This window comes from Colletotrichum siamense, assembly GCF_013390195.1.
Source record: "Colletotrichum siamense strain Cg363 chromosome Unknown KSG_Cg363_contig05, whole genome shotgun sequence".
NCBI lineage: Eukaryota > Fungi > Ascomycota > Sordariomycetes > Glomerellales > Glomerellaceae > Colletotrichum > Colletotrichum siamense.
This window is the reverse complement of record NW_023501018.1, coordinates 2,751,449-2,778,209: the sequence shown is the minus strand read 5'-3', so window position 1 is coordinate 2,778,209 and position 26,761 is coordinate 2,751,449. Positions and strand designations below refer to the sequence as shown.

The window sequence follows — 26,761 nt, the reverse complement described above, 5'->3', positions numbered from 1 at the left end:
CCTCTACTTAAACTTAATATTATAAGAGGTAAGAGCTACTTTTATAGTATACCCAATTATAAGAAGAGCTATAAAACTAATAACACTTATTAAATCCCTACTATAGTAGAGGTAAGTAAATATATTAAGCACTAAGATACTATTAGCTTAGCTACTACTTAAGCTACTACTTAAGCTATTATTACTTTTATAAAACTTATTAAACCTAAGCTTATAGTTACTCTAATAATTAGAGCTTTACTATTATTATTATTAATATTAACTATATTAATAGCTTTAATAAGTATTTTAACTATAAAGTATAACCTATAATACTTTAAAACTTATAGCTTTAACCTCTATAAACCTAATATAAAAGCCCTATAAGCTTATTAGTAATATAATAGCTTATTACTTAAAGATTAGTATAAAATTAAAGAGGAGGTAAATATTCTACTTAATAATAATAAGAGACCTATAGTTAAAGTTAAAGTTATTAATATATAAGCTACTAACGCTAAATAGGATTACTAAGAAAGTTAGTATCTTATAATACTATAGTACTAAAGTAAGTTATATAGAGTTATATAATAATAAGTACTAGTAATAATAAAAGTAGCTAGTAGTAATATTAATATTATTAAATTATTAAATTAAACTTTCTAGAAGCTTTAGAGAGTACTAAAAAGCTTAAATTAATAGTTTTTCTTTCTCTTATTAACCTTTTTAATTAAAATTATAAAAAAAAAGCCCTTATTAAGTTATATTAATTACTATAATAAAAATCTAAATCGCAAAAGTTATATAACTTTAATCCCTAGTTTCTAATTAGCTAAATCTAAGGACCTCTAGTTACTAGCCTCTAGCACTATCCCAGCCCTAAATTGTAGCTTAGGGGGTGTGGAGGGTGGGTGTGGTTTAAGACGCCCCATAATGAACCCAGGGTGCAAAGGTTGTGGATGGCCTGTTGGCGGGTACCGACAAAGAGCAAAAGCCGCCCGATTTGCCGTTCTCAGTACGCGTGTTTGTACGGATACCTATCCATCACACAGTAGCCGAAGAACAAGTCTGTCGGCTTTGATTCAGACATTTGTGACTTTGTTCTATCAAGTGGTCCGATGGCGGCGGAATTGTGAAATGCGGAGAATCGTACGCCCACCGCACCATAGTGGGATAGAGCGTACCACACAGCTGCCTCCAGGTACGCCCAAAATTTCCGACGGATTTCGCGGGGCAGACGCGATGATCTTGCATAACGATTGCCTGTGTGCCGGGGGTCGAAAGACCGATGGCGTTTCCAGTGCCGGCAACAATAGCAATAATGCATGGTTCCCGTCCAGTCGCGCTCTGCTTGGTTGTCTTACTCAACGAAACTATTGTTCGGCAATGGCGCGGAGAGAACCCCGCTGACTTGTTTCCAGTCCTGCCTTGACCCCTCTGCCCCTGAAAAAAGCGTTCTTGTGATGCATTCAGTCCCAAAACATTGTCTTGGACATGTAGCGAGCCATGATGTTCTGGAATCTGGGGATTTGATATCATAGAACGCGCCGGCTCACAAGCGCCGGAGCAACTAGCTCTTGTAGGACTTCTCAATGCCATCAACGGGTGTATCGTCGCTCAGTTCCTCGCGTTAACTGGGGGCTATCGCGACAGCTCTCGATTACGAAACTCGCCCGAGCATGAGTCAGTGCCTGGCTGGACGGGATAAGTACGCAGTACAGCGGAAATGAACCGAGCTCTTCAGTGACAGAATGGATCTGCCCAAGCTTCCCCAGACATGCCTCTCAATGGAGGTACCCCCGCAAAATTCTTCGGGAGACAGGGCGGTAGCTCATTGAGCTAAGGACGATGGGCTGGGTTACGGCGGTACTGTGTTATCTGCCCTGGGTGAAGATTGACCCGAGTCTCCTTGCCGGGACACGCCTGTGTTTGAAACCAGCTTCCTGAAAAAGGCAGCATATCTGGGGGCCTGGGAATGGACCGGGGATGGCGTTTTACGGGGGGACGATACAGAGGATGTAGATAGGTTGTGGGGAGAGTCAAAGCCACGCCTCAGGGCGTACAAGCCAATACGTGGTGTGTAGTTATGAGCCTGGGTCCCAGTTTTCTGAGGGAGGTTGAGATCCCGAGAATCCCCGACGAGCACAAGCAAACAAGCAAGCCAGCTCCTCTGAGCTTCCGTTTGGTCAGAGCTGGCGGCATGTGAGTGGCGCCGGTGAAATCTCTGGCTTGTCCTGGTCGACTCAGTGAGACGCAAACAGACGAATGAACGGCGTCAACTCGCATCCCTCAATGAGGCATCGCTCCGTCATCGGATTTGTATCGTCGTTAAAGGCTTGAGTTTTGGAATGCAGGTACTGCGTGGTAGGCCCCTCGTTGCTATCACATGTGAAAAGATAAGGGGGAAAGGGGGGTACCCCAGGGGGAAATCGGTCCCTTTTCCCCGAAGACAAAATTCGAGGAATGATGTCAGCGACAAAGCTTGGGGAACCGCAATCAGCTATTGGGGAAACGGTAGCATTCTCGCACATGAAAATGGCAGAGGGAAATGCTGGGGAAGCGCGTACCTTGCATCTCACATGGATGCAGAAGCTAGAAAGTCTGGCCAGACCGGCCGGACTGTAACTTCAGAGTTATTGGGCGCCCTGACGGTCTGCTTAACCGCACCTGTGAGCGCGCGATTTCAGGCAATTTGAAGCGCCGCAAAACGCTGCCCCGAGTCCCGATGCCTGCCCCCACACAATTTGCGGGAGAATGATACGGAAGAAGACAACTCCGCTTGCGCTTCGCGTTATTAACCCCAGGTCGGAAACACCCATGCCATACGGGTGATTATTGGCACTTTTCCCCAGTTCGTGAGATGAACGACATGTGGTCCAGTGCTCATGTGAGAGGATTCAGGATTTCAGCTTCACCAGGCCTCCAGCAAGTGGCCTCCATCAAGTGGACAACGTGATCTGTCGAATCCTCGGAATGGAGTCGGTAGTCTGTGACTGACGGTCGGAAACAAGGGGCGCTACATCCATGAACACATCTAGAGCATCGTGGCATGTTCTCCTCGAATCACAATCCTCTGACAAAGCGTAATCGTCGGGAACATCCTGGTCGTGCTCTTGTTGGGAACTTGAGGCTCAATACTGCAGGACGTCGTCCGTCGAATTGGAGCGACCTCGCCGTCAGGTATGACACAATTTTTTTGTCGTACGGCCTTGATCTTCGCCAGGGTCTCTGCAGTCTGCTCACGTCAAACAGTGCCTGCGTGTGGTGGAGTAGATAACCACCGTCCCGATTTCCGAGCCGACGAGTAGCCATTTTGGACAGGTCATGCTGGCTCTCGATATTGCTCAGCCCCGGCTCGGGCAACTGCCTTTTCTCGAGGGGTCGTCCTGGTCCCACGGGGAGACCCCAAGGTCAATAAGTTGGTTGCTCAACCCCCGCAGGACCCCACGCGGGATCATGCCGCAAGTGTCTCGAGATATTGGCGTTGATGGGCATGATCAAAGCATATCTCTGGAGATTCCATTGGTCGCAACTCTCGGCGTAATTATGTCTGGTTGATTACGCCAGCAGTGGACAGCCTGTGGCTTCTTCAAAACCCAAGAATGTTGGTATCGGGGCTTCCTGACTCTTGCGTCTTGACTAGTAGCAGGGTTTTTCAACCCCAAGCAAAGTATGCTGCGATGTACGTTGATGAAACCGCGGAGATGTTCGTCCAGGCGTTCGCAGTAACATGAGCCAATTCGACGTCTGAGCGGGAGGCATCCCGTCGACTGTAGGGTCGCAGAGAGCTTGAAACCGGAGAGGCCCTAGATGTTCCGGGACGAGATGGAAATAGACTTAGTTGTTGGGAGATCCGAAGATGCGAGTTGGGGGCGCTCGAGCAGTCGACCCCGACGACCACGTTCCACCCGTTTGGCCGGGCATGCAGCCGTGGTGCTGACATATCTTGTCGTCCGAATTTGAACCACGGGCTGCGGGAATCACCCTAAACGTTCCAGAAAGTCGGTAACAGTAGGCTTGGATGGCTGAGACGATGTTTGGGCTGAGGTGGTATCCGTGGTGACTTCCTCAAGCAGACGGACTGTATCGGCATGCTGAGAATGGAGCCAAGAGTTTTGCAGAGTATTCGTGAGGTTTTCTGTGACTTCTTGGGCCGTGGCCATCTCGATGTGGTCAATGGGCCGGTTGCTGGTAGTAACATGTCGTGTGTAACAGTGCACAGTCGTCCGGATCGATTTGGCAAGACTCTCAGTAGCTGCCGTCCATTGATGCCACAGGCGGGAAGACGGGAGAAGATATGGACCAAGTCTGGTCTGCCTTGACATGCCTGTCGTCGTCATTACCTGCGCCAGATCTCTGAAGATACCAATCGATCTTGTGGCGGCTGTTGAGGCAGGTACAAAAGTAGGCACGCGCCACAGTCGCGGTTTCCTGATGTGGCTGGTGAGGTGATGTGGGGCATGTGTGTGGATGGAGTCACGCGTACTGTATTCTCCCGACTTCGATGGCATTAGGCAGGTAGAATCAAAGCAGCTGAGATTTCCAAGCTGCGAACGACCATCTGCGATTCCTAATATGGAGAAGTATCATGCTGTTCACGAGGAAGATGTTTCCAGTTTCGATCTTCCTTCTACGCGTACGTTTGCCAGTCTTGCTTAGGATGTCGGACACTGACTTGGAGCAGACCGATTGCCCACTGTGTCCGCAGCTCAGGTGCTAGAAGACTTGGACGATGATCTTTCAAGGCACGTCTCTACGGGACTCAAGCGGTTAGATGAGGCCCTCAGCTCTGATGACACTGTCGACACGTCTGGGTCGAAACGCTCTGGGGGTATCCTGAGAGGCCAGGTCACCGAGGTTTGGGGACCTCCAGGAACTGGCAAGACAGCACTGGGGTATACTGCCAACATCTCTCCCTACACTTCACGCTCAGGGCTGACAGATCCTCAAGCATCCAACTCGTGGCAAGCGCACTGCGCGAGGGCCAAGGTGCCGTGTGGGTAGGTCGGTTCATCTGGCCTTATCACGTCGGACGAGACGTCAAGACTGATGCGTTCTCAAGATTGCGCCTATTCGCTCTGCGGGCAAAGACTTTCGGCGGTGATCGATGCGGCAGAGCAGGCACGCATATCGGAAAACAACCAACCAGCATCGTTGGACAGAGATAAAATCACTCACTACACATGCCCTAGTCTTCCTCACCTCGTTGCACTGCTATGTAGGCCTGCGGCCGCAACGATACCAACAAATACGGCCCTGGTCGTCATCGACTCGTTATCAGCACTCGTAAATCACGCCTTTCCCAAGGCACCGGACGGTAGGAAAGCGCCGGTTCCAGGCAAAGGTCTGCAGGTATGCCCAGACTTGCAGAGTACAAACTGATAGCATGCAGGGCCCAGTCTATCAGCGAAGCGATTGCAAGCCTTGCAGTACATTGTCGGCGCACTCCAGAAGCTGGCAGCGACGAGAAACTGCGCCGTGGTGGTCTTGTCTCAATGCGCAACCAAGATGCAATCGGAGCGGAGTCCAACCCTGATACCTTCCATTAATGCTGGAGTTTGGGAGCAAGGGGTGTCAACGCGAGTGGTCCTATTCAGAGACTGGGTCTGGAAGGATGGCAGCCCGTCGAGCGTGAGCTTCGCCGGTGTGCAAAAGCTAGACGGCAAGGCTGAGCCGGACACGATGCAGAGCGCAGCAGCGTTCAGAGTTGAAGCGGTCAGTCACTTTTGTTGGCATCACAGTCATGAATGCGGCATAATTTGGCGGAAGCGGAGTTTCCGAAAAGGGAGATTGGGTTGGCTGACTCTCCTCGTTATCGTGACAGGCGGGCCTGATTGGCGTGCACTACGATACTAGCCAGCCATCGATTTTGCTGTCTCGAAGCCCACGAACGAAGCGCAAGCTGGCAGAGGCAGGGCTGGAAGTGCCCGACAGCGAAGATGACGAGGAGTACGGGTGGGAGCGGGAGGACGATGCGGCACTTCCCGGGATGCCGCCGCAATGGCAAGGCAGCGAAGATTTACTCCTGGGGACGCAGGCCGAAAGCGACGACGAGGACGGCAACGGAAGCGGCGGCGATGGTGGTGACAAGGACGACGAGGCAGAAGAAGTGGAGGATCAGAACGGCTAATGGCCGAGATAACGACGAACAAGCCGCGGACCGTAAGGAACCTTGGCTACTCCGTACCAAGGAGGACAGGGCCCGGCTGGAGAAGGACCGGGCCAAGCGCCGGAGCTTGGCCGACAGATAGGACGAGCATGAATCGATAATACGGTAATGGCCCCCCCTTTGTGGCCCTTTTCAGAGGCAAGCAGTGGCCCCCAGACGGTTGACGAGACTCTGAGAGACATCAGAGTTTTCTGACCAGGCAAGCTTAGGAATTCCGAGACTTGGCCAGTATGAGCTATGGAACTGTGAGGCGGAAACACTCTGGGGAAGGAAGGGAGAAAAAACCCAAGCAACTCCACCAAATATCACGGTTGACCCGCCGCAGCCAGAGATTCAGCGGTTAAGGACCGATAAGAAGCAGCGGTCGGTCAAGGCCCGGGTCCACCGAGGGCATAAAATCCCATCGTCACCATCGGCCAAATGTCGGCCAGAGGGAGACGGCGGGCAGAGCCTCCAGCTGGGTGTGTGCTTGGGGGGGGGGGGGGGGGAGGGAGGGCACCCCACTATCTTGGTAAGCCGCGGTAACAGTGGCTATGGAGGCTGAGAATTTGAGGCCGAGAGGCGAAGAGGTGCAGCGGAGGATGAGTTGGCGCGGCCTTTTGAGCGGTTGTGTGCTTGGCTCGGGACAAGCGTGCTGTGTGCTATCGTGTTAGGTGTTGGGTAGAGCCGGGCAAGTCCGGATGCGGCTGGGTGGGAGGCTGGCTGGCTCTACTGGGGAAGGAGGAGGGAAAAAAAAAATAGAGGGCAAAAAAGAGGACCGTGATGGCTGGGTGCTGGAGGCGCTAGCGGGCTATCGTGGGGAAATCTTTTACGCTGCCCCGTTTGTTCTCGAAGGAAAAAAATGGCGTCAGATCGAGGGGCCCCACTGCGACACAGCGGAACGCTTCGCAGGCGTGGTGATTCTGCGCTGTAATTGGCGCGCCCAGAGGCTCTCTGCCATGCTCGCCGACGTGCCAAGCTGTTCCCCAAGGCCCTCTCGTCGCCCCGGGGGGGGGGGGGGGGGGGGGGGGGGGTCCTCCAGGCGCCTCCATGCCAGGGACAACTCCAAGGAAGCCAAAGCGCTGGACCGTGGGTGGAGATGGGGACATGTCATCCTCCCCCACACAGGGCGCGCAGGAGGATTTGCACCACCCATTCCAATGGCGCCAGCTACCTAGGTAAGGTACCTTAGGGATCCACCCGGCTGGAACACCCTGAAAACCCTGGACGGAATACCGCCGTGGCGCTGTCGTGTCAGCGAGCAGACCGCGCTGGGAGCGCTGAACGCTGAACGCTGAACGCTATCGTTTCAAAGCCTGCTGGAGGGCACAACACCTCCCGTCCATCCCGTCATTAAAAGTATTCCTCGGCAGCGAGTGACATTGCGGTACCTCGATGCTTGGGGTGCTCTCTGGACAGGTAGGTGGTTAAGGCGGTCCCTGTCACATCCCGCTCGCGACTATCTCGCCCTCCGTCAGAGCCCCAGATCTGTGAGCACGTTTTGCTAGCCGCACGCCCGTCTGGAGTACCTTACATGGCCACAAGCAAGCAGCCCTGCGACCCCGTCCGTCCCTCTCCATTCATTCATTGTCGCGACTGCGAATCCAATGGATCGCGGAACGGAATTGCTGCGTTATGTAATGGAAGTCACTGTCTGCTGAAGAGGTACGGATCCCCCTTCCCCATACAAACCAAGGGTTCAGTTGTGTTGACTCAAAAGACTGATTTCCTCAACCAGATTCTGTTTAATGCCGCGTTTCTTTCAATTGGTGACATAATCCCGTCCCGCCCCCATGCACATGCATTGGCCTTGTTTGAAGTTGCTGCGTATTCGTAGACCGTAGATATTCTACAACCTCATAGAGACTGACAATTGGCTGCGCGCATCAACGAGTAGTATCCATACAATCTGTGTCTACGTACGCAATACTGTGTACTGCGGTATATTCTCCGGTGGCAGCGATCCGCTTTGCCTTGCTTTGCTCGGGGGGTCCATCGTAAGAGAACGTCAAGTCGTAATACGCGGACAAGCAAGTGGCTGTAGGTCCTCTGCACACACCAAATGCACGAATACTGGTGTGGTCTTGACAAGCACAACTATTGCCTACTATTCCTGTCACTCCCCTAGCAAACGTTGCATCACAGGCTCACAATAGGATGAATAGAGTGACCACCTCACCGACGGAACCGGCATGGGTTGAACCTTTCTCTCCGTGCCCCCTTCCCCGCCTCACTCCAGTTGTCTCTCCGCTCTTTCATCCAACATAACGCCATTTCATCTTACGATCGTGGGAATCGAGAGATCACCCTATCTCGCTCCAGATCCCGGTACCAAGCTCTGCCGGACTTTGCTGGCCTGTGACTGGCGAGGCAGTAGATTCTGCGACTGCAACTACGCCTGCCGTCATACAACCGGTCCAGACTAGCCGAGGCTGCTAGAACCAGAGGCACGGAGAGGGTGCGACGAGCATAGGATAGTCTGATAGACCAAGCCTCGAGTCTACCAGCCAGTTGCTTCGCCTGAAACGCTGTTTCTCTATGCCATGTCCATCGGTCGACACAATCGCTCCAGACCCCAGCTAGAGCCTAGGCCACACACACAAACTTACCCGCACCATTGCGAAGCCGTGGACAGAAACACGGTCTAAAAAAGAGTACAGATTAGATGCTCGGATCGACGAACCACTGGCGCGTCCACCCGCCCTCCTCGCAGCAGCATGAGAATCACATATACGATATCACATCGCCAAACCCGGCAACTGTCCACACCATCAACGTCCGCCGGATGATACATACACCTCGCCGCCGCTCACTGCCACCTATTCATGCCTACCATCAAGCATTGTCCCTTGGTGTGATGCGTCCTGCAAAAACCGGGGGGAGCGGGTTCCACGTCGCACCTCGGGACCCTGGGGATACTACGACGCCGGCCAGCGACCACAGCCCAGCCAGCCAAGGAGGCTGTTTACGTTGCGCTGCTACTGCTGCCACTACTGCTGCTGCTGCTGCCGCTCCCGCTCCCCTCGCATACAGATCGCCCATTCGCCGCGCATCCGGTTGCAACCCACGCTCAGTTGGAGTGCTGTAAGGGCACACCAGAGATTGGGGGGAAGGGAGGGGGGAGGGGACAAGAGAGCGGAGAGAGAGTGAAAGAGAAAGGTGTGCGGCAGCGGCAGGCGGGCCAGAAACATCAGATCCCGACGCGGAGTTGAGACGATTTTGCTGCACGAGAGCCCTCCCAGAGGCGCCTCCCGCTTCTTGGTCAGCCCACAATGCCGCTTAATCGTGCGGAGGTCGTCTAACCCTGGCTCCATCTTGCCGGGTCCTCACGGGCAACCCCGGCTTTTTGTCGTTGTCTTGTGGTGCGAACGAGCCGCAACCCGCATCCCGCGTTCCCGCCCCGGCCCTCAACTACCACACGCAAACATTGAACGATGCCATCTGTTTGGCTTTTCTCGCCTGCTACAAGCCCGTTTCCTGTTTGTTTGTTTTGTCTCTGTTGTCTCCGCAGCTGCTGCCCCCTCGGCCTTGATCGCATTCCTAGGTATCCCTCGTCTCTGTATGGCTGAACGCTCTCCCGGCTGGCCCTCTTCGATGCCGCTCCCACTGCCGGGACGATGATGTCCCTTTGCATGTTCTAGCTCTTCCGGAAGCCGTGAGGTCAAGGCAAGATTCGGCGAAGAGTGCGCCAAATAAGCAAAGAAAATAGCAGCAGAGTTGTCGAGCTTGCAGCAATGACTTGCAGCTGGCCCTGCACACATCCCGCTTTCCCCGCCTACCTACCCGTCTGTCTACCCCCCTCCCTCGCCTCCTCACTCCAATTCTCCTCCTCCTACTCCTCCCCTCCCCCCCCCCCCCCCCAATCTGCCCTCTCGTTCGCGCCTCAAGCGCTGCAACGACCTTGTGCATCAGCCCATGGGATGCGGATGAGGCTGAAGGAACAGCTGAAGCCTTCCCCGTTCCTTCCATTACCGGAGTCCAGCTCCATTCGCCACAGCGGGAGCGTTGCAGTGTCTCTCTCTTGGCCGCAGCAGCATAGCTGCTTTGATCGCTCACAATTCTCGTCTTGCATATGCGGGTTCCAGACCGCTCATTGAAAGCGACGCAACGAGTTTTCTTGCTGTTTTCTGATTTTGTTTTCTGTCTGCCAATGGTTCTCTACGTTCCCAAGTGCAACCCGTCGTGTCGTGACAAACTTGATTGCGCAAACTGGCGTGGACATGCATGCACACCGGAAGGTTGCGTATCAGAGACAAATACCTGCTACATCCTTCTCCCCGAAAAATTAGGCGCTTCTTTCGCACCTCTTTCCTAAAGTCTTCGGTTATACGACACGCACGCATAGCCGAGGATACGTGATTGTACAATCAAGAAAGGCAGAACCCCCAAGGCCACACATCGGTCCGTTTTCCGGCATGCGCAAACTGAGTCCTTTCTCAAGAGTTACAAGTACTGCTCAACAGCGCGGAACAAGGAACGGAAAGGAAGGGGGGGGTGTGCTCGTAGGGGCTACTTTCAAATTCAGTCTGGGTTGTTGCGTATTCTCAGAGAGTTTGACAGAGTTCGCCAGGGCAGTTGTCATGTTTCGCCTCGGGAAGTATGCGCCAAGTCGGAAGGATGTAGTTACGGCTCTCTCTCGGGTTTCTGATACTCTCTCTGTATCTCTCTGTGTCTATCTCTCTCTCTGAACTATTCTGTCACATGCCAACCCAACACCGGCGTGCTCCGCAATATTAGAATTGGCTCATGGTGGGTGCTCGCTGGCCCGCATGAAAGGTACAAGACGTTTCCCCCCTCACAACGGCAGAGCAATTACCAGGTTGTTGGGGTAGGGCACACGGGGAACCGGTGGTCTAGAATTCGGCCTTGCATCATCACCACGCCTCCCATTCAAGTGAAGCTTTCCGGGGCGCATCATCATGTCCATGTCAACTCAACCTCGGGTGTGGGTGTGGGTGTGCGGGACGGGAGCTTGTTCGGTCTCAACATCGCGTTCACGAGCGGTTTTATGACGGCATTTTTGGTTTCTTAAGTTTTACCATGTGAAAAGGGAAGTGAGTGAGTTGACTCTCCGCAGCTCTTCGGAAATTCCGTTGAGATTTTTCGTAGATGATCTGATCTTGCCATGAGGACGTCAATGGCTGCTATGCGTCGCGATTGGCCAACCTTGCAAGAAATTCAATCGGTTCATGTCCCCCTCCACCCCCTCCTCTTCCTCGTGAAAAGAAAACGCCATGTGCAAACGCCGATTGCGCCCGTTGACCTGTTTATTCCCCCCACGCCAATGCACACCCCCATCAAAAAAGACAAAAAAAGCCAAAGAAAAACCGGTACAATAATTGACTTCAGTTCTCATGCCGAGTAACTCGGCGGGCTGGGGTCGACAAACAAGGTAGCCTTGAGGAAGATGAGCACCTCGTAAGCAGCCTTTGCGATGTCGAGACCCCGCTTCTTCCACTCCGACTCGTACCACAGGTTCTGCAGCATGTTGTCGGCGACGAGGGTCACGATGAAGCGCACGTGGTGGTCCTCGGGCGTCCAGCCGGTCTTGTCCGGGTGGTACACGAGGAACTTTGGCTTGCGGGAGTTGAGCGCGTCGCGCGCCGCCTGCGCCGTGCGTGGCTTGTCCGGCTCCGGGATCCCGGCCGGACCTTCGCCGGCGGCGGCGGCGGCCCCGCTCCGGGGGATGAGGAAGTCGGCGTTGAACTCATTCCACGGCCCGCGGACGAAGGGGCTGTCGAGCCACTCGTGGAACTTGGACGCCTCCTTGAAGGGGAGGAGCTCGAGCAGCAGGCGCTCGTGTTGTGATGAGACGCGGGCTGCGGAGGTGTTGGGCGGCCCTGGCATGGCGCTGCCGTTGCCCATGGGTGGAGGAAGAGTCGAGTTGGGGAGGGGCCAGGGAGCCATGCGAGGGGGCGTTGGGGGCGGTGATTCGAGGCGACGATAGGGAATGTTGGGGATGGGCGAGGAGCTGGATGACTTGTGTCTGCGAGGGCGAGGGATGCACATTTGATGGAGGAAGGCTACTTCAAGTTGATGTTCAATTTGACGGCGAAGATGTGTGGGGTTGGAGGGGCTCGTGTCGTCAATGAGGCTGTGGCGGAGGGCTTGTGGTCAGGTGGCTGTAATTCGTATGTAGGTACCTATGCAGAGACAGACGTTGGTGTCTTTCTGCCTGGGACAGGCAATCACCATATATGCAACCTGTGGATGAGCCCGGTTGTCCATCAAGTCAGCCCTGCCGATGATCTGCTTTGACGCATCCCATTGCTGCCACTCAGTTACCCCAGCCTTTGGCATTCGTTTAGCGGTTGCCTGTGCTTTCTGTGGAAGTGCGGCGCCGTGCTTTGGTGTGTCGGCGTTTCTTTAGGCAACAGAGCTGAATGCAGGTTGGGCGAATCAAGAGCCCTCGAGAGCGCTTGCTTACGGTCCCGCTTACGTGGCTGTGAGGGAGCCAAGCAGGAACTTCGGGAGGCTGACGCGCGCTTTTTGAGAACTTGTTTCAATCGAGCAATCAAGTCGAAAAAGTGAGTCTCCGGAGGGTTCGTTACATCCAGACGTGATTGATCAATGTACGGGTGGAATGTCGAAGTGGGTTGCGGGTTTTGAACACACTCTAGTCGGGGTATAAGCTTAGACTTGGCTGCCGCTCTTTGGTCTCTGATGATAGAGCCTGGACTAGCAAGCGTTTTAGCCAGGATTCGACTCCTGAAGTCCAGTCCGTCATGAAAAGCAACGTGTAGTATGATGAGTTAATTGTAAACACCGGGGAGCACCCAAGTCGAGCTTGGCGTCTTGCTTGCAGCTCTTTGGAGACTAGTTGAACCATCGATGCCGGGTGGCAATGTACAATTGGGAAAATCGCACCGATCCGTCGACTCGGATTGTGGTACGGGGATTATTCGACCGAATTTCAGACAGCCAAGAAGTATCAACGTAGAATAACTCAATGGTTGATGTCGTAACCAAGAGTGACTGTGTCATGGGCATCAGCCTGTCATTCGGCAGCCAAATGGCAACAACCTGCGGATTGAACGCTTGCTCCTTGTATGGCAGTCAGTGTACTGAAGTCAGAGCCTCCCGGCTTCAAGAACCGTCATCAATTAATTCCCTTGATATTCCTGTTGTTGAATGGAGACGTAGACGTGCAGCAAGTAGTAAGGGGGCGTCTTGAACGACACGCACCGCCGGTGTTGCTAAAACTGTGGAATCGGGACTTAAGAATGTGACAGTTGGAATGACACGCAAATAGATAACGACAGAAACAGGACTAAAGAAAGGAACTTATAATTAGTTGCTGACAGATTCTGGCGCTAGATTAGAACTCAGGGTTGGGTGACAGTTGTCGTCGAGGCACTCTCTGGGCCATTGAGGCATCGAAAATAATTTGACTGAACCCTACCACAATAGCGAGTCGTTCCTATGTTTCCTAGTGATACGGCTTAAATCCAGGCCCTTGTCGTGATCTTTGAGGTGGAACTCGCCATATAGTATGGGGCAGGGTAGCAACAATCCAGTGAGCGCCATACTTCTCAACTGTTGGCAGGGGTTCTATTCGATCGGTATTACTGTAGCACTCTCATTCGAAGCAGCATTTTCATATACACTGGCTCGAGACATTCGCCCGCCTTTAAGTTGTAAGACCGATTGTCAAGTAGGCTACGATGTACGGCGAGAGGGAATGGTGAGAGATTGTAGTCCGGCATCTGCTCAACCAAAAAAAGCCCCACAGAGTAATGCTTTGGAAGTCATAGCTTCTATCTTTTCTACTTGGAAGAACTTGGCAGACCACTAATTGACAATAAATACAAGACTGTGTACTCACCCTTCTAACAGGGCCAGCTTGATGTGATCATTAATCGACTTACAAGTCATCTATCCATCATATCTAACAGGGACCGATCCGTAGGAGCATATTACCTGAGGTCATTTGTCATTCGATTGGAGCGAGCTATGCAACAATATCACTGTGTCTGAGTTGTTTTCAACGGAACATCAGGTGCTGAAAACAAGATGGTATCTCGTCGCTGGTGGTATTCGTAGCTGTCCCGGGTTGTTTTGTCGAACAGAGCCTTGTCAGGTCGAAGTCCCTTACATTCTTGGGCATCTTCCCCTGGAGAGCGAATCTTCCTGTACATTCACGATAAAGCCAAAAAAGAATCGGAGCAATGTGTTATTGATTCCTCGAATTATTTGATCGTTGACGGTGTTCCACTAAGTAGTACGGTTACCAGCGATTGTCCGTGAATTGAATTATCTTCAAAGCAGCATGAACTTGATAGTTGAGATGAGTTGGTTAAGATCTGATATCAACTTCATACTGTGAGGTCTTGTTGGGACAATGATATGCGAATACATTGGGATGTATACTACGTAGCCCCGGCGTAGAACGAACATTGGATAATGCTGTTTTGCACCAGCTCTTTCTCGTATAACCCGTTTTCCAAGCTTTTTGCAAGTAAGTTTTCAGCATCGGTTGAAGCAATTGGTCTGAAACCGTAGTTCACACTCGAGCCATGCTTAGTGACTTTGCATACGCGACTTCGACGACCGAAGGGTCATGAATGCCTCCGTGAAGTGTCAATTGGCACTGAACACTAAGCAATCCACCTCTTGGCTAGACCTCCCTCTATCTTACAAGAACTCGTGCCACCTAGGAATTCATCGTACAGTCGTCACCAGCTGATACCAAGAAAGCGGAAACCCTTCTTCCCAGAGCCTGTTCCCGTATCCGCATTCTCCAAGTAGATTCTGTGATGCCCCTTGACGTCAAGATAGAGATACTTGTACTCGAACTCGCCGCTGCTGGGCGTTCTGATCATATGTAAGTAGACCGTTCCTCTGTTGAGAGGTCCTTCGACCTAGAAATCAAAGTCAGATGAGGTTGCGCGGTGGCGTCAAAGTTCAGGCCATACGTAGAAGTGCATCACCAGGTGTTCATGGCCTCTCGAGTCGGTACTTATCGTCGAACTGTCTCTGTTAGACCTCTATGCCCAAACAACACCGGACTGGAAACATACGCAATGGGGCGAGCCCGACGCCACTTGTTGTACGTTTCGTCTCCATGGGCCGAAATCTTCTTGGGGTCTCCAAGCAACTCGACGCACTTAGGGTCGCTTTTGATTCTGTCGACAACTCGGTTGAAGTGCGCAGTCTTGCTATCGAGGGAGAAAACATCGGTGTATAAAACGTATGCTACTCCGCCCTGGTTTGTCCATGAACGTCAGCTATGCATTCGCCGCGGGGTAATGCATCGTATGACTTGCCGTGACGAACAATCCTGCCAGGATCAAACCGAAGTTGAAAGTCTGCTGTGTAGCTCGCGCTGCCTTTTCGCCTGCCGAAAGTTCCGCCCATGGAACGGCTCCGGTATCATTGAATGGCGTGACCGTTCGGCGCTTCGACTTGGATGTGGCGGTCGTTCCCAGACCCGTCTGTGTCGCATAATACCGTTGTACAAGCAAGGGTTGGAGTCGCGGCGCAAGGCCCAATGTCGAAGGAGCTCGAATCGCAAGCGATCTAGAATTTGCTTTCATCATGGCGGTTCGGCGTCAGCCATCGTACGAGGCCGATGAGCAGGGCAGGATGATCATCGAGAAAGCTCGGCAGCGCATAGCTGCAGCTGTGTAGCTGGGCCTTCGAGCTCTGCAAAAGGTGTTGACCGCCCTCGGCAGAATTCAGACTGCCAGTCCACTGTGGGGAAAGGGAGCTAGCCTCATTCGGACTAGCGCACTGATTACATGCCACTTCACCGAAGGGCGGCGACTGCCTCCTGAACTTTTGGACACGAAATTCAGATATCTCCGCTCCCTGCTTCGCTCTCGCCGGCGCACCTCCCATCTCTGAGTACCCGCAACCCGCTCTCTTCGTCCTCGACATCCTCTTCGCAGCGGTAGCGCATTGTACTCGGTCAAGGCCTGGATCTTTTGTACCCACCGTCACCATGGCTGCACTCGCTTCAAAGCAGCAGTCGCTGAAGATCTTCGAGAAGCTGAAGACGAAGCCTGCGAACAAGGTAATGCCTTACATCCGCGCCCTTTGATGGCCTCGGCCCCTTTTCAATACTGACTGTGCGTGCATCAAAGATTTGCTTCGATTGCGGCGCCAAGTACCCGACCTGGACCTCTGTTCCCTTCGGCATCTACCTCTGCCTCGACTGCTCGTCTAACCACCGAAACCTCGGTGTACATATCTCATTCGTCCGATCCACCAACCTCGATCGTATGTGCTTGAAATTTGAGGCCACGTCTTCTTAGACTAACCCCTACAGAATGGCAATGGGACCAGTTACGCCTCATGAAGGTCGGCGGAAACGAGTCGGCCACCAAGTTCTTCCAGCAAAACGGAGGCACCGCCGCTCTCAACAGCAAGGACCCCAAGACGAAGTACCAATCCAGCGCTGCCACCAAGTACAAGGATGAGCTTAAGAGACGAGCCGCGAGAGATGCTCAAGAGTGCGTCAAGATGCTACCAACGTGCCACATCTCGAGTTGACTGACTGGCTCCCAGATACCCCAATGAAGTTGTGATCACCGACGCCACCGAAGCCGACGCCTCCACCCCATCCGGCGAACCTGACGACGATTTCTTCTCTTCCTGGGACAAGCCTGCCATCAAGAAGCCCACGCCTCCCATCTCCCGTACTGCGACTCCCCCGACTGTCGGCCGAACCCCCTCACCCTTCCTCAACGCAAACAACGGTGCCAAGGACATTGCTCGCTCCTCCTCTCCGCTGTCCAAGACCGACGGTGACAACAAGCCCGCCGCCAGCCGTGTGACTACATCTGCTGCTCTCCGCAAGACAACCGCCGGCGGACCTCGCAAGGCCAACATCTTGGGCGCCAAGAAGGCCCCCAAGTTAGGCGTCAAGAAGGTCAATGCCGACGTTATCGACTTCGACGAGGCCGAGAAGAAGGCAAAGGAAGAGGCCGAGCGCATCGAGAAGCTGGGCTACGATCCTGAGGCTGAAGAAGAGAAGAAGGCCGCCTCCAAGGTCGACAGCATCTCTGCCCCCACCCCCACTAGCCCGAAGGGCGGCTACGGCTCTTCTAGCCATACCCGTCAGAAGTCCAATGCCGAAGTGGAGCGATTGGGCATGGGTGTCACCAGACTTGGTTTTGGTCAGGTCGGTGGGCCCAAGGGTGCAGCTGCGCCTAAGAAGGCTGCCGCTGGCGGATTCGGCTCCGTTGGACCCATCAAGGCCGCTTCTGAGGGTATGACATCCAATTTCGAAAACACGGGAACATCATCACTGACAGCCGTTGCAGATAACGATGAGACGTACGCGCGCAACAAGTTCGGTGCCCAGAAGGGTATCTCTTCAGACGAATTCTTCGGCAAGGGATCGTTTGACCCCAACGCCCAGGCCGAGGCCAAGACGCGTCTGCAAGGGTTCGAGGGCGCTACTTCGATCTCCTCGAACGCCTACTTTGGCCGACCCGAGGATGAGCCTGCCGAAGAGTACGGCGATCTGGAGGGTGCAGCCAAGGACTTCATTCGCAGATTCGGCATCACGGCCGGCGACGACCTCGAGAACCTCACCCAGTTGGCAGGCGAGGCCAGCCAGAAGCTCCAGGGTGCCATCCGTGCGTACCTCGGCAGCTGAGAGACTTGAAGCGAAGGCGTATGGCATTGGCAAAAGGGAAGGAGAGAATGCTTTTCGAATTTTGATTTGCGACGAAGAAAGACGAACGTGGACACATCCTAGCGGCATCTACGGACGAAACAGCTCGGACCTAAACAGAGAAAGGGCACGGGACGTTGGAAAACACCAGGCGGTTTGCGAAAGATACCTTGTGCTCTGCCACGGACCCATCCACCGAGCCTGCGGGTGGGAGGGACAGTAGGCTGCGTGTTGTGATTTTTGGGCACGAGGTCTACTGACAGAGCCGGCGACACGGAGTGATGAAACTGTTCTTGGTTAGGTAATACATAACTGTGGAATGAATAGATTTGAACTTTTATCCTTAGCACTCCATGGTCCCGACTGACACGTGAAATGTGCACTGGGTCTGAGGTGGTCCCACGATGCTGCCGCACAGCCATCAGGGGTCATGCTTCCGACAGTGTGGAACCTTCGAAACAAGACATCAGAGCAAGAGAATGCGAGCAGCATGGGTCGCGCCGAGGTTTAAGAGTCAGCGCGCGGGTTGATTGTCAATGTCCACAGAGGGATTCGACCAACTTGCGCGGGCTAGCACACGAAAAGCACGTACATAGGCACTTGAAGATAATGCAAGAAATTGGACAATTTAGGTGTGGAAGAAAAAGAAATCATTCATGATATGCTGCTAGCTGTCGTGTCCTAGATCATTCTTTATATACAATACATGAGCCTCAAAACTCCAGGCCCGGGGGGGACGTCAAGCCTAGGCTTCCCTGGACGCCGCCCAATATGCGACCAACTTCTCGCCAGTGGCGCGAAACAAATTTTTACGATTTTACAACTTGGCAATCATCTTGTTGCCCTTCTGGAGCCATGCGACGGCGTCGTTGACAAACTCGTCGACAACAGCCTTGGCGGGCTTCTGCTCGTTGCAGACAGCAGCGGCCTTGCCCATGAGGAAGGGGCGGAACTGGTCCAGGGCATCGTCGATATCGACCTCGGACGCGTTGTCGTCGCTGCCGCTGCCGCTACCCTCACCGTCACCGCCAGAGTTCATCAGCTTCTCAAGATCGGCCTCGTACGGGATGACACCCTTTGCGGTGAGCTCCTTGATCTCCTGCTGACGTTCCGTCTCCCAGTTCTCAATGTACGGGTTCTTGCGTACACGCAGGGGGCGACCGGTGAAGATGAGGGTCTTGATGTTGTCGTCGTGGCCGGCAGTGCGGACGGCCTCCTTGTGGGCGTTGGGGGCGCCGGCCTCGTCAGTAAGAATGAAGCGGGTTCCGACCCAGACGGCGCCGGCGCCCATCATCAGGGCAGCGGCCAGCAATTGACCGTTGTGAATGCCGCCGGCGGCGATGACCTGAACGGGGCCGCCAGTGACGGGGCTCTTGTGACCCTTGCAGAGGTCGACAACAGCGGGAATGAGGACGGTAGTAGGGACGTCTCCGGTGTGACCACCACCCTCACCACCCTGAGCGCAGATGATGTCGACGCCGAGGTCGAGGCACTTCTGGACGTGCTTGGGGTGGCCGATCATGTTCATGTAGACAATGCCATTGGCATGAAGCTTATCGACAACAGCCTTGGGGGGGACGCCGACGGCGGAGACGAAAAGCTTAGCGCCGGACTCGATAATAATGTCGACGAGCTCGCCAAGCTTGCCCTTGGTGTAGTCGTAGCTAAGTGGATACGGTCAGCACAAAGGCATTCACATGTGACGCGCGCGGCTCCTCCGGCGTGGGGATGAGTTCTTACTTGGTCTTGCGGGCGCTGCCGCCGACTTGGGGGAGAAGCAGGTCAACACCGAAAGGTGCGTTCTTGTCGACGAGGTACTCCTTGAGCTCGGCGATTTGCTCCTTCAGCATGTCTGGGGTGTATCCGACACCACCAATGACACCGAGACCTCCGGCGTTGGTAACAGCGGCAGCCAACTTGGGACCAGCGGCGACGTTCATACCTGCAAGCAGGATTGGGTGCTTGATCTTGAAAAGATCAGTGATGGGAGTGCGAATCTGCTCTGTTTTGCGCAACGTGTCAGCGCACTATTTCACCTGGCGCATGTGACAGGAGAGCCTGGGCTGAACAACTTACGAGGAGAAGCCATGTTGACTGATGTGCTAGTTGTGGTATGATACTTCGAGTCTGGGTATACTAGATCGCAAATCGTACAGAGAAAAGGAACCTGGGCTGGATTACAGAGTTTGTGGATGAGAGAAGGAAACGGTGCTGTTGCAAGGAGGAGAAGAGCTGGCAATCGGCGGTTTAAAGAGGCCCGGCGGTAGTAGCGTTCGGCTTCAAACAGCTGGTTTCCTGGGGAAGAAGGGGCGGAGTGCGTTGCCATGCGCCCATGGTCTGCCGAGGTTTACCTGTGACCTCAGCCACTAAGCCTATCCGGGCGTAGCGCGCCAGGGTGGATAAGCCCGGCGGGGTGGATCTGGGGAAAAGATGCCGAGGGCCAAACACAAGAGGGGACAATTCACAAGTTGCTGCAAGGCAAAGCATAACTGGGGGGTTGCACATTGCGGAGTGAGGTGATTCATCACGGGCTTGCATGTCGGGACTGGGTAGATCTTGGTCTGGAGGCGAGGCTCAGTTCTCAGATCTGAGGGCTTCATCCTTCGCATTCTCTTTGGGCCACGGTCGCCTCTCCAAACAAAGGGTGACAGTGGCTGACAGCGGGTCAAAGCCCCCGAGTCGACAGGCGCTTGCTTTCCGTTCCAGAACGTTTGGAAATGAGGTCGCAAACTTTGTTTGAATCATGACATGATCAGACTTCGACTATTGGAGTCCGGTGTAACCACAGCGAGGATTGAAGCTGAGCGAAGTGCTCGGATTCCGGACCGCGACGATAACGATAAGACAGTGGGTTCTGTCGACGACGGACCGCTGCGTGTCGACCTCCACCAGGCCTAACATCGTGAATGCTTAGCAGCCTATCAATCCTGAACGAGGACCCTGAAGACTGAGGTGGAACGCATGACTCAAAGAAGCCCACGCCTCACTTACCTAAGCCTTCAATTCCAAGGGACCACCGCGCTTCGTTTTCATTGGCTGCAGGATTCTCCCATCACGACTAACGACCCTCACCACACAAACACACACCATCGGTGGGCGCCTTCACGTTTTGCCATGATGAAACCCCCAATTCCTCTCCGCCACCCCTCCCTTTTTTCGCGAGCTTGCGCCCTAGCACGCAGCAGCAATGCGCACCGCTGTCAGGCCCTAACGCCTCGACTTGTCCGGGAACAGGTCACGATACCAAGAAACTGCTACACCACCGGCTCCTCCGTGCGCCGCCCCTCCCGCTGCACATCATCATCCTCGCCAGCCTCCACAACCCCTGCCGCACTCTCCCGCTCCCGTGCCCGGCCTACCATCCGGACTCCGTCGCCGAACATGCCCGCCGTCCAGACCCGGTCCGCCTGCTGCGGCGGTGGATGCGGCGGCAAGCGTGTCGAGCGCCCGAGGGGCCCGACGACAGCCTACATCGCCCTCGGCAGCAATCTCGGCGACCGCGTCGGCTGGATCGAGAAGGCCTGCGCCGAGATGGACCGTCGAGGCATCAAAGTGAAGCGTACGAGCAGCCTCTGGGAGACGGAGCCTATGTATGTATTAGACCAGGATAGATTCGTCAACGGCGCATGCGAGGTTAGTGTCGTCCTCCCTTCTCGCTTTCGGATAAAACTTTTTTTCCCTTCACTGTGGCACCGTCATCCTGCATGGGCCCGTTTTGTGTAATTGAGTTTGAGCTCAGCCGAGCTGAGCTGATCGGATGGTCTGCAGGTTGTGACCGACCTGGAACCCCTGGCCCTTCTCGATGAACTGCAGGACATTGAGCGCACTCTGGGTCGCCAAAAGCTGATCGACAAGGGCCCGCGAAATATCGATCTTGACATCCTCATGTATGGCGATGAGAAGATTGAGCATCCGCGTCTCAATGTTCCCCACATCGGTATCCCTGAGCGGGAGTTTGTCCTGCGACCTCTCGCAGAGTGAGTTCATTTTGAGTATCAACTCACCGACTGTGACTGACACTCACCCAGACTCATCCCTCATAAGCCCCTCTACGCATCAAATCCGTGGAAACTCACCCTCGACTACCTCAATGAGCTGCCACCTGCAGCTGCACCCCTTTCGCCCTTGACTCCCATCTCCGCCGGCCAACAAGCCCTTGTGACACTCACGCCTACCCGCAAAACTCATGTCATGGCAATCATCAACGCCACCCCAGACTCCTTCTCTGACGGCGGTGTCCACACTCCTGACAACCTCATCTCAACACTGCAGTCCTTTGCGAAAGCCGGCGCCACCATGATCGACATTGGCGGCGCCTCCACGTCTCCGGGTCGGCCCGACATCTCGGCTGAGGAAGAGATATCCCGTGTTCTCCCTGTCATCAAGCTCGTCCGCAGCCTCCCCGAGCTATCCCACCTTGCCGTCAGCGTAGACACGTGGCGCGCTTCTGTTGCCGAAGCCGCCGTTGCTGCCGGTGCCGACATTATCAACGACGTCTCGGCCGGCCAGCTCGACCCAGACATGCTGTCCTATATGGCACGCAGTAACCGTACCGTGTGTCTCATGCATATGCGTGGCACGCCACGGACCATGCAATCTCTGACGGACTACCCTGATGGGATCATTCCTACCATGGCTCGCGAGCTGCTCGACCGAGTCGCTGAAGCCGAGGCTGCTGGAGTGCGCCGCTGGCGCATCATTCTCGATCCCGGCTTAGGCTTTGCGAAGACGGCCACTCAGAACCTCGAGATTCTTCGCCACATGGACGAGCTTCGCTCTTGGCCTGGTCTAGAGGGTCTTCCGTGGCTGATTGGCTCCAGCCGTAAGACCTTCATCGGCAAGGTTCTTGGAGTCGTGAGTCCTCAGGAGCGCATCTGGGGCACGGCTGCCACCGTCGTCTCGGCGGTTCAGGGCGGCGCGGATATTGTGAGAGTCCACGATGCCGTTGAGATGTGTCAGGTGGCCAAGATGGCGGACGCCATTTACAGGCAGTGAGGCGTTTCTGATTTGGAAATGGGACAGGAAAACAAAAGCATGCATCATATAATAAGCGATCATAAACGGAAAGCATTTTCATAGAGTTTGGCGCAATAGAAGGCAAAAGTTTGCTTAATATTTCAGGATTTTCTACTGCTCACCAGCGGGGGCTATAAACTTCGCCTCAAGTAGTTTGTATTACTGATCCTCTTCCTCCTCCTCATTATCATCATCCTCATTCCCATCATCCTCATTGTTAGTATTCTTGTCGTCCCTCGTCGTCCCTCGTCGTCCCTCGTCGTCCCTCTTCGTCCCTCGTCGTCCCTCGTCGTCCCTCTTCGTCCCTCGTCGTCCCTCTTCGTCCCTCTTCGTCGTCCACGCCTTCCCCAGACCCTCACTACCTAAACTGTTATGTTTTACGATCGTGCCTCTATGAATTGCGGTCTTACTTGAGACTGATATGGATGCTATTGAACTCGATCCACCTAATCCCGTTTGAAAGCATGATGCGCGAAACGTTCATAATATTCGTTTGACATTACGATGGCATCGCAAGTAGGCCCGTCAGTTCTCAGTAGTGTGCATTTGGCGCAATGAAAGGCAAAGGCTCTTTTGTGAGTCTGGGTAGGCCATGTCTCTAAGCCGACTCGCTCCATAGACGAACCCACTGTGATTCGCAACGGCTCATGTCACCAAACACCAATTACAACATCAGAATGCCAGTACGTTAGAGGATAAAACGCATAATCCAGCTATAAGCCGCTGCATAATTTGCCATCTCAGCAAAATTTCTAGGCTTGTCGTGCCCGACCACACTACTGTAGCCGCCAGCCGCCACTGAGTCAACCCTAAGTGGGGATCGTCACCTAGCTTCATATCCACCTTACTTTGCTTCAATACCATCAGTCCTCGATAGTCTAGTGGTGAGGATATCGGCTTGTCATTGACAACAATGCGCCGGGGACCGGGGTTCAATTCCCCGTCGAGGAGTTATTTTTGTTTCTTCATCCCGTTCCTCACGCTCATCAAGTGATGCGGTTGTCCGTTTTTGCTCCTTCAATCGTTGGCCTGCGTCTTCATACCGCACGAAGTTAATAGAAATAGGGTGATGGTATGATAGCAGGAGGTAATAGGTATAGAAAATATACATATAATAAGGATGATAGGAATAATAATAACGTCAGGGATGGTTTCAGCAATAGAGGTGACGTTCTACTCCGCCCAGATGTCAGGACTTTTGAGAACATATGAAATTTTAAAAGGTATAACTTAACAAACTGCAGGCTTCTCTATCATTATACACAGAAAGGCTGTGGACGTCAGAGACAAGCATTAGTAGTCAGATGAAGCCAGGGTTTGTATGGGTCTCTTTGGTGGACTCTTTTGGGTTGAGCCCTCTGGGCCAATGGGAAAGATGTGATTTTCTGTACGAAGCTCTTCGGTCACTATTAAAGAGGAATAGCTAAAGACCACTAGGACGACAAGAATGGCAACAAAGACGATAACAAGGATAGCAACGTGGATGACAGTAAGAACGGGCACAGCAATGACAGTGATAGCAAGGAGGACGGCGAGGACAGCAGAGACAGCAGAGACAGCAGAGACAGGAGTGCGTGGTTTGTTTTCACACCAGCGGATGAGACGAGGTAAAACAATGGCGTCTCATTAACGTATACTGAAAACTACGTTACGATAATGTGATTGCTAGGAAAGTGTAGAGCGTGGAGACTCTTAAGAGATCGTTCAGCGAGTCGTTCGTAGTTCTATATATCGGGGTTGTCCATATTCCACGCATAGTACTTATATTGCATGCACGTTGAAACCCTTACTCGGAAGGCGTTTTTAGACTTGACACACGTGGGGACATCATTCGTCGACAACTTTCATTGTCGTTGATGGCTTTTACAAATGCGGAAACTTTGTCCTTGCATCTCAATCAGCTATACCTAGAAGTTTAGAGCGAGATCTTGCTCTCACGATGTTGTCCTCCACTACACGTGCATCTGCCATCTCAGCCAATAGTAATCATACTGAACCTCAACGCCTTCTACCTGTCGGAGAAAGCCATCATTTCCGATTTGATTTGATTATTTGAATGCTAAACTAGGGCTATTAGCGGTTTGGATTCACTATAGAAAGCCTTCGTAAACTATGTGCATACTTCCGTACCTGCAGGTTACCGCCTGCAGGTACAAATTATTGACTTCTATATAACTCTGACGGAGATACTTACGGGGGATATGGAATAGGAGAGAAACCTGTATGGCTGATATAAGGGGTATAAAGAGATCGCGAGTCATGAGAGGTAAGCTCCCTCAAGATACCAAAGTTCTTACAATTACACATCAATGGCCTTTGCGACCGCCATCTTCAGAGCGGTCTCCCCTCTGTAATCCGTCTCAAACCTGATCTTTACAAACAATCTCGCAATCTACCTAGAATTACACGCTCTTTGTTTTCGACCACAGAATACCATCTGCTAAGCTTTCCGCACCTGTCCAAGATGAGGTGCCACGTCACCATCGCCCTGGCACTGGTCCTTCTCCTCTCGTGGTCCTACACCGCCGACGCTGATATCTTATTCCGCTTCGCGACGAACTCTCTCCCTGGTGTTCTCACGAATCATGCCGCAAAAAAGGCCGGCGAGACTGTCGATAAGAACAGAAAGAAGCAGTCTTAGCAGCTTTGTACTTCTGCCGCCAACATATCTCGATTCGCCGGTCGTTCTCGAAACGATATCACGATTCCTTTGACTGGGCGAGCACCACAGCGCGTAGTATGAGAACAAAACGGAATGACGATGACATAGTGAAGGGGTCTCTGAGGGAGCTGGGATTACTGATGGCTTTGTATTCAACGAGTGAATGCGGGAACTTTTTAGACTCTAACGGTTGTTTGCTACTGTGGGATTCAAGGACTTGTGTCTGGGTGAATAATTGAGGCCTTCGTAACTGTCTTTGGACCATCATTCTGTATTTTAACCAATCTTATACTGCGAACTCCTATCAAACTGGATGCTTTGAAACGTATGAACATCTGGAACCCGTTGAATCAAATCGAAAAACGTTTTAGAGCCATTATGATATATACCCTTTGCATGAAATTAGACTCTCACTCTTCCGCATTTCTTTTAGAAGAGTAGCTTTCTCTAATATACGCCGATCAGCAAATACTACTCTAAGTATGATTTTTATGTCTTCCAGTAGCTTTAGACAGGAATTCCTAATGCCACTACTGGCTGAAGATATAGACAGAAGTACATAAAGACGAGCAGGGACGAGGAACAGAGGTGAGGGGCAGGGACAGCAGGAAGGACGACAGTAGGAACAATAATAGAAACAACGTTCATCTATTGTATCTCAATCAGTTGTCTACGTACTAGAACGAGACATTTCACACATCATGCTATATCAAATGTTGGTGTCTGTTTAGATGATAATCCTCTTCAGCTTGGCCTTAACTTTACCTTACTTCTTCTTTTGACCCTCAAGCTTGAGATTTTGGATCTAAACTGACTGAATTGTCAAGTAAACATAAGTTCCCTTAGCAACACACTTGGCATCCGGGACTCAGAGGCGACGCAAGGGCTCAGTATCACGCTATCCTCACGATGAGAACCTCCAACGCGACATTTGAGCTCTCATCGGTGCCATCATCCTTTGTAACCTTTTCTACCATCAATAGAACACGGATAATCTACCCGTAAGAGGACAACTCAATAATCAATACGAGTGGATTTCAAGCCTCCAACCAAAACGCTTGGACGGGGGGTCTCGACATTTCCCCAGCCACATGGCGGTCTTTCCTCGTCACCCCTCAGATAAGCTGACAAGTCCAGTGATCCGGCAGCTGAGAAAAAGTGCCAGCGGTAGGCGCAGATGGAAAGGAATCGATGGAGGTCTTGTGAGACAGGAAATGCACAGAATGCACACTGATTTCGTATGTTACGCATCGTAAATGCCCGCTGCGGTGCGCCCCCCTTCAGAAACCATAGTATAGCCGTACCCCGTCTGAGAGGAATCCCTGCGTGCCGA

General features: G+C 52.9%; 7 protein-coding genes across 7 annotated transcripts; 4 read left to right on the top strand and 3 right to left on the bottom strand.

The window, feature by feature from the left end:
- Positions 1 to 4,554: 4,554 nt before the first annotated feature.
- On the top strand, positions 4,555 to 5,083 carry recA (the record flags this gene model as incomplete). Its single annotated transcript, XM_036640164.1, has 4 exons — positions 4,555 to 4,615; positions 4,664 to 4,874; positions 4,931 to 4,979; positions 5,042 to 5,083. The coding sequence occupies 4 exons, from the start codon at positions 4,555 to 4,557 to the stop codon at positions 5,081 to 5,083; spliced, it is 363 nt and encodes a 120-aa protein (XP_036494435.1).
- Positions 5,084 to 5,487: 404 nt separating this feature from the next.
- CGCS363_v008314 (uncharacterized protein) lies at positions 5,488 to 6,109 on the top strand (the record flags this gene model as incomplete). Its single annotated transcript, XM_036640163.1, has 2 exons — positions 5,488 to 5,694; positions 5,804 to 6,109. 2 exons carry the CDS (start codon positions 5,488 to 5,490, stop codon positions 6,107 to 6,109), a joined length of 513 nt encoding a protein of 170 aa, XP_036494434.1.
- A 5,370-nt stretch (positions 6,110 to 11,479) lies between these two features.
- Positions 11,480 to 11,992, bottom strand: CGCS363_v008313 (uncharacterized protein; the record flags this gene model as incomplete). Its single annotated transcript, XM_036640162.1, has 1 exon — positions 11,480 to 11,992. One exon carries the CDS (start codon positions 11,990 to 11,992, stop codon positions 11,480 to 11,482), a length of 513 nt encoding a protein of 170 aa, XP_036494429.1.
- Positions 11,993 to 14,802: 2,810 nt separating this feature from the next.
- Positions 14,803 to 15,484, bottom strand: tim21 (Mitochondrial import inner membrane translocase subunit tim21; the record flags this gene model as incomplete). Its single annotated transcript, XM_036640161.1, has 4 exons — positions 14,803 to 14,988; positions 15,043 to 15,097; positions 15,148 to 15,332; positions 15,404 to 15,484. 4 exons carry the CDS (start codon positions 15,482 to 15,484, stop codon positions 14,803 to 14,805), a joined length of 507 nt encoding a protein of 168 aa, XP_036494746.1.
- Positions 15,485 to 16,070: 586 nt separating this feature from the next.
- Positions 16,071 to 17,732, top strand: glo3 (ADP-ribosylation factor GTPase-activating protein glo3; the record flags this gene model as incomplete). Its single annotated transcript, XM_036640160.1, has 5 exons — positions 16,071 to 16,142; positions 16,213 to 16,348; positions 16,398 to 16,581; positions 16,637 to 17,340; positions 17,395 to 17,732. The coding sequence occupies 5 exons, from the start codon at positions 16,071 to 16,073 to the stop codon at positions 17,730 to 17,732; spliced, it is 1,434 nt and encodes a 477-aa protein (XP_036494431.1).
- Positions 17,733 to 18,567: 835 nt separating this feature from the next.
- Positions 18,568 to 19,839, bottom strand: CGCS363_v008310 (putative nitronate monooxygenase; the record flags this gene model as incomplete). Its single annotated transcript, XM_036640159.1, has 3 exons — positions 18,568 to 19,414; positions 19,491 to 19,752; positions 19,827 to 19,839. 3 exons carry the CDS (start codon positions 19,837 to 19,839, stop codon positions 18,568 to 18,570), a joined length of 1,122 nt encoding a protein of 373 aa, XP_036494430.1.
- Positions 19,840 to 21,131: 1,292 nt separating this feature from the next.
- Positions 21,132 to 22,745, top strand: fol1 (Folic acid synthesis protein fol1; the record flags this gene model as incomplete). Its single annotated transcript, XM_036640158.1, has 3 exons — positions 21,132 to 21,383; positions 21,519 to 21,727; positions 21,779 to 22,745. The coding sequence occupies 3 exons, from the start codon at positions 21,132 to 21,134 to the stop codon at positions 22,743 to 22,745; spliced, it is 1,428 nt and encodes a 475-aa protein (XP_036493994.1).
- Positions 22,746 to 26,761: the final 4,016 nt, after the last annotated feature.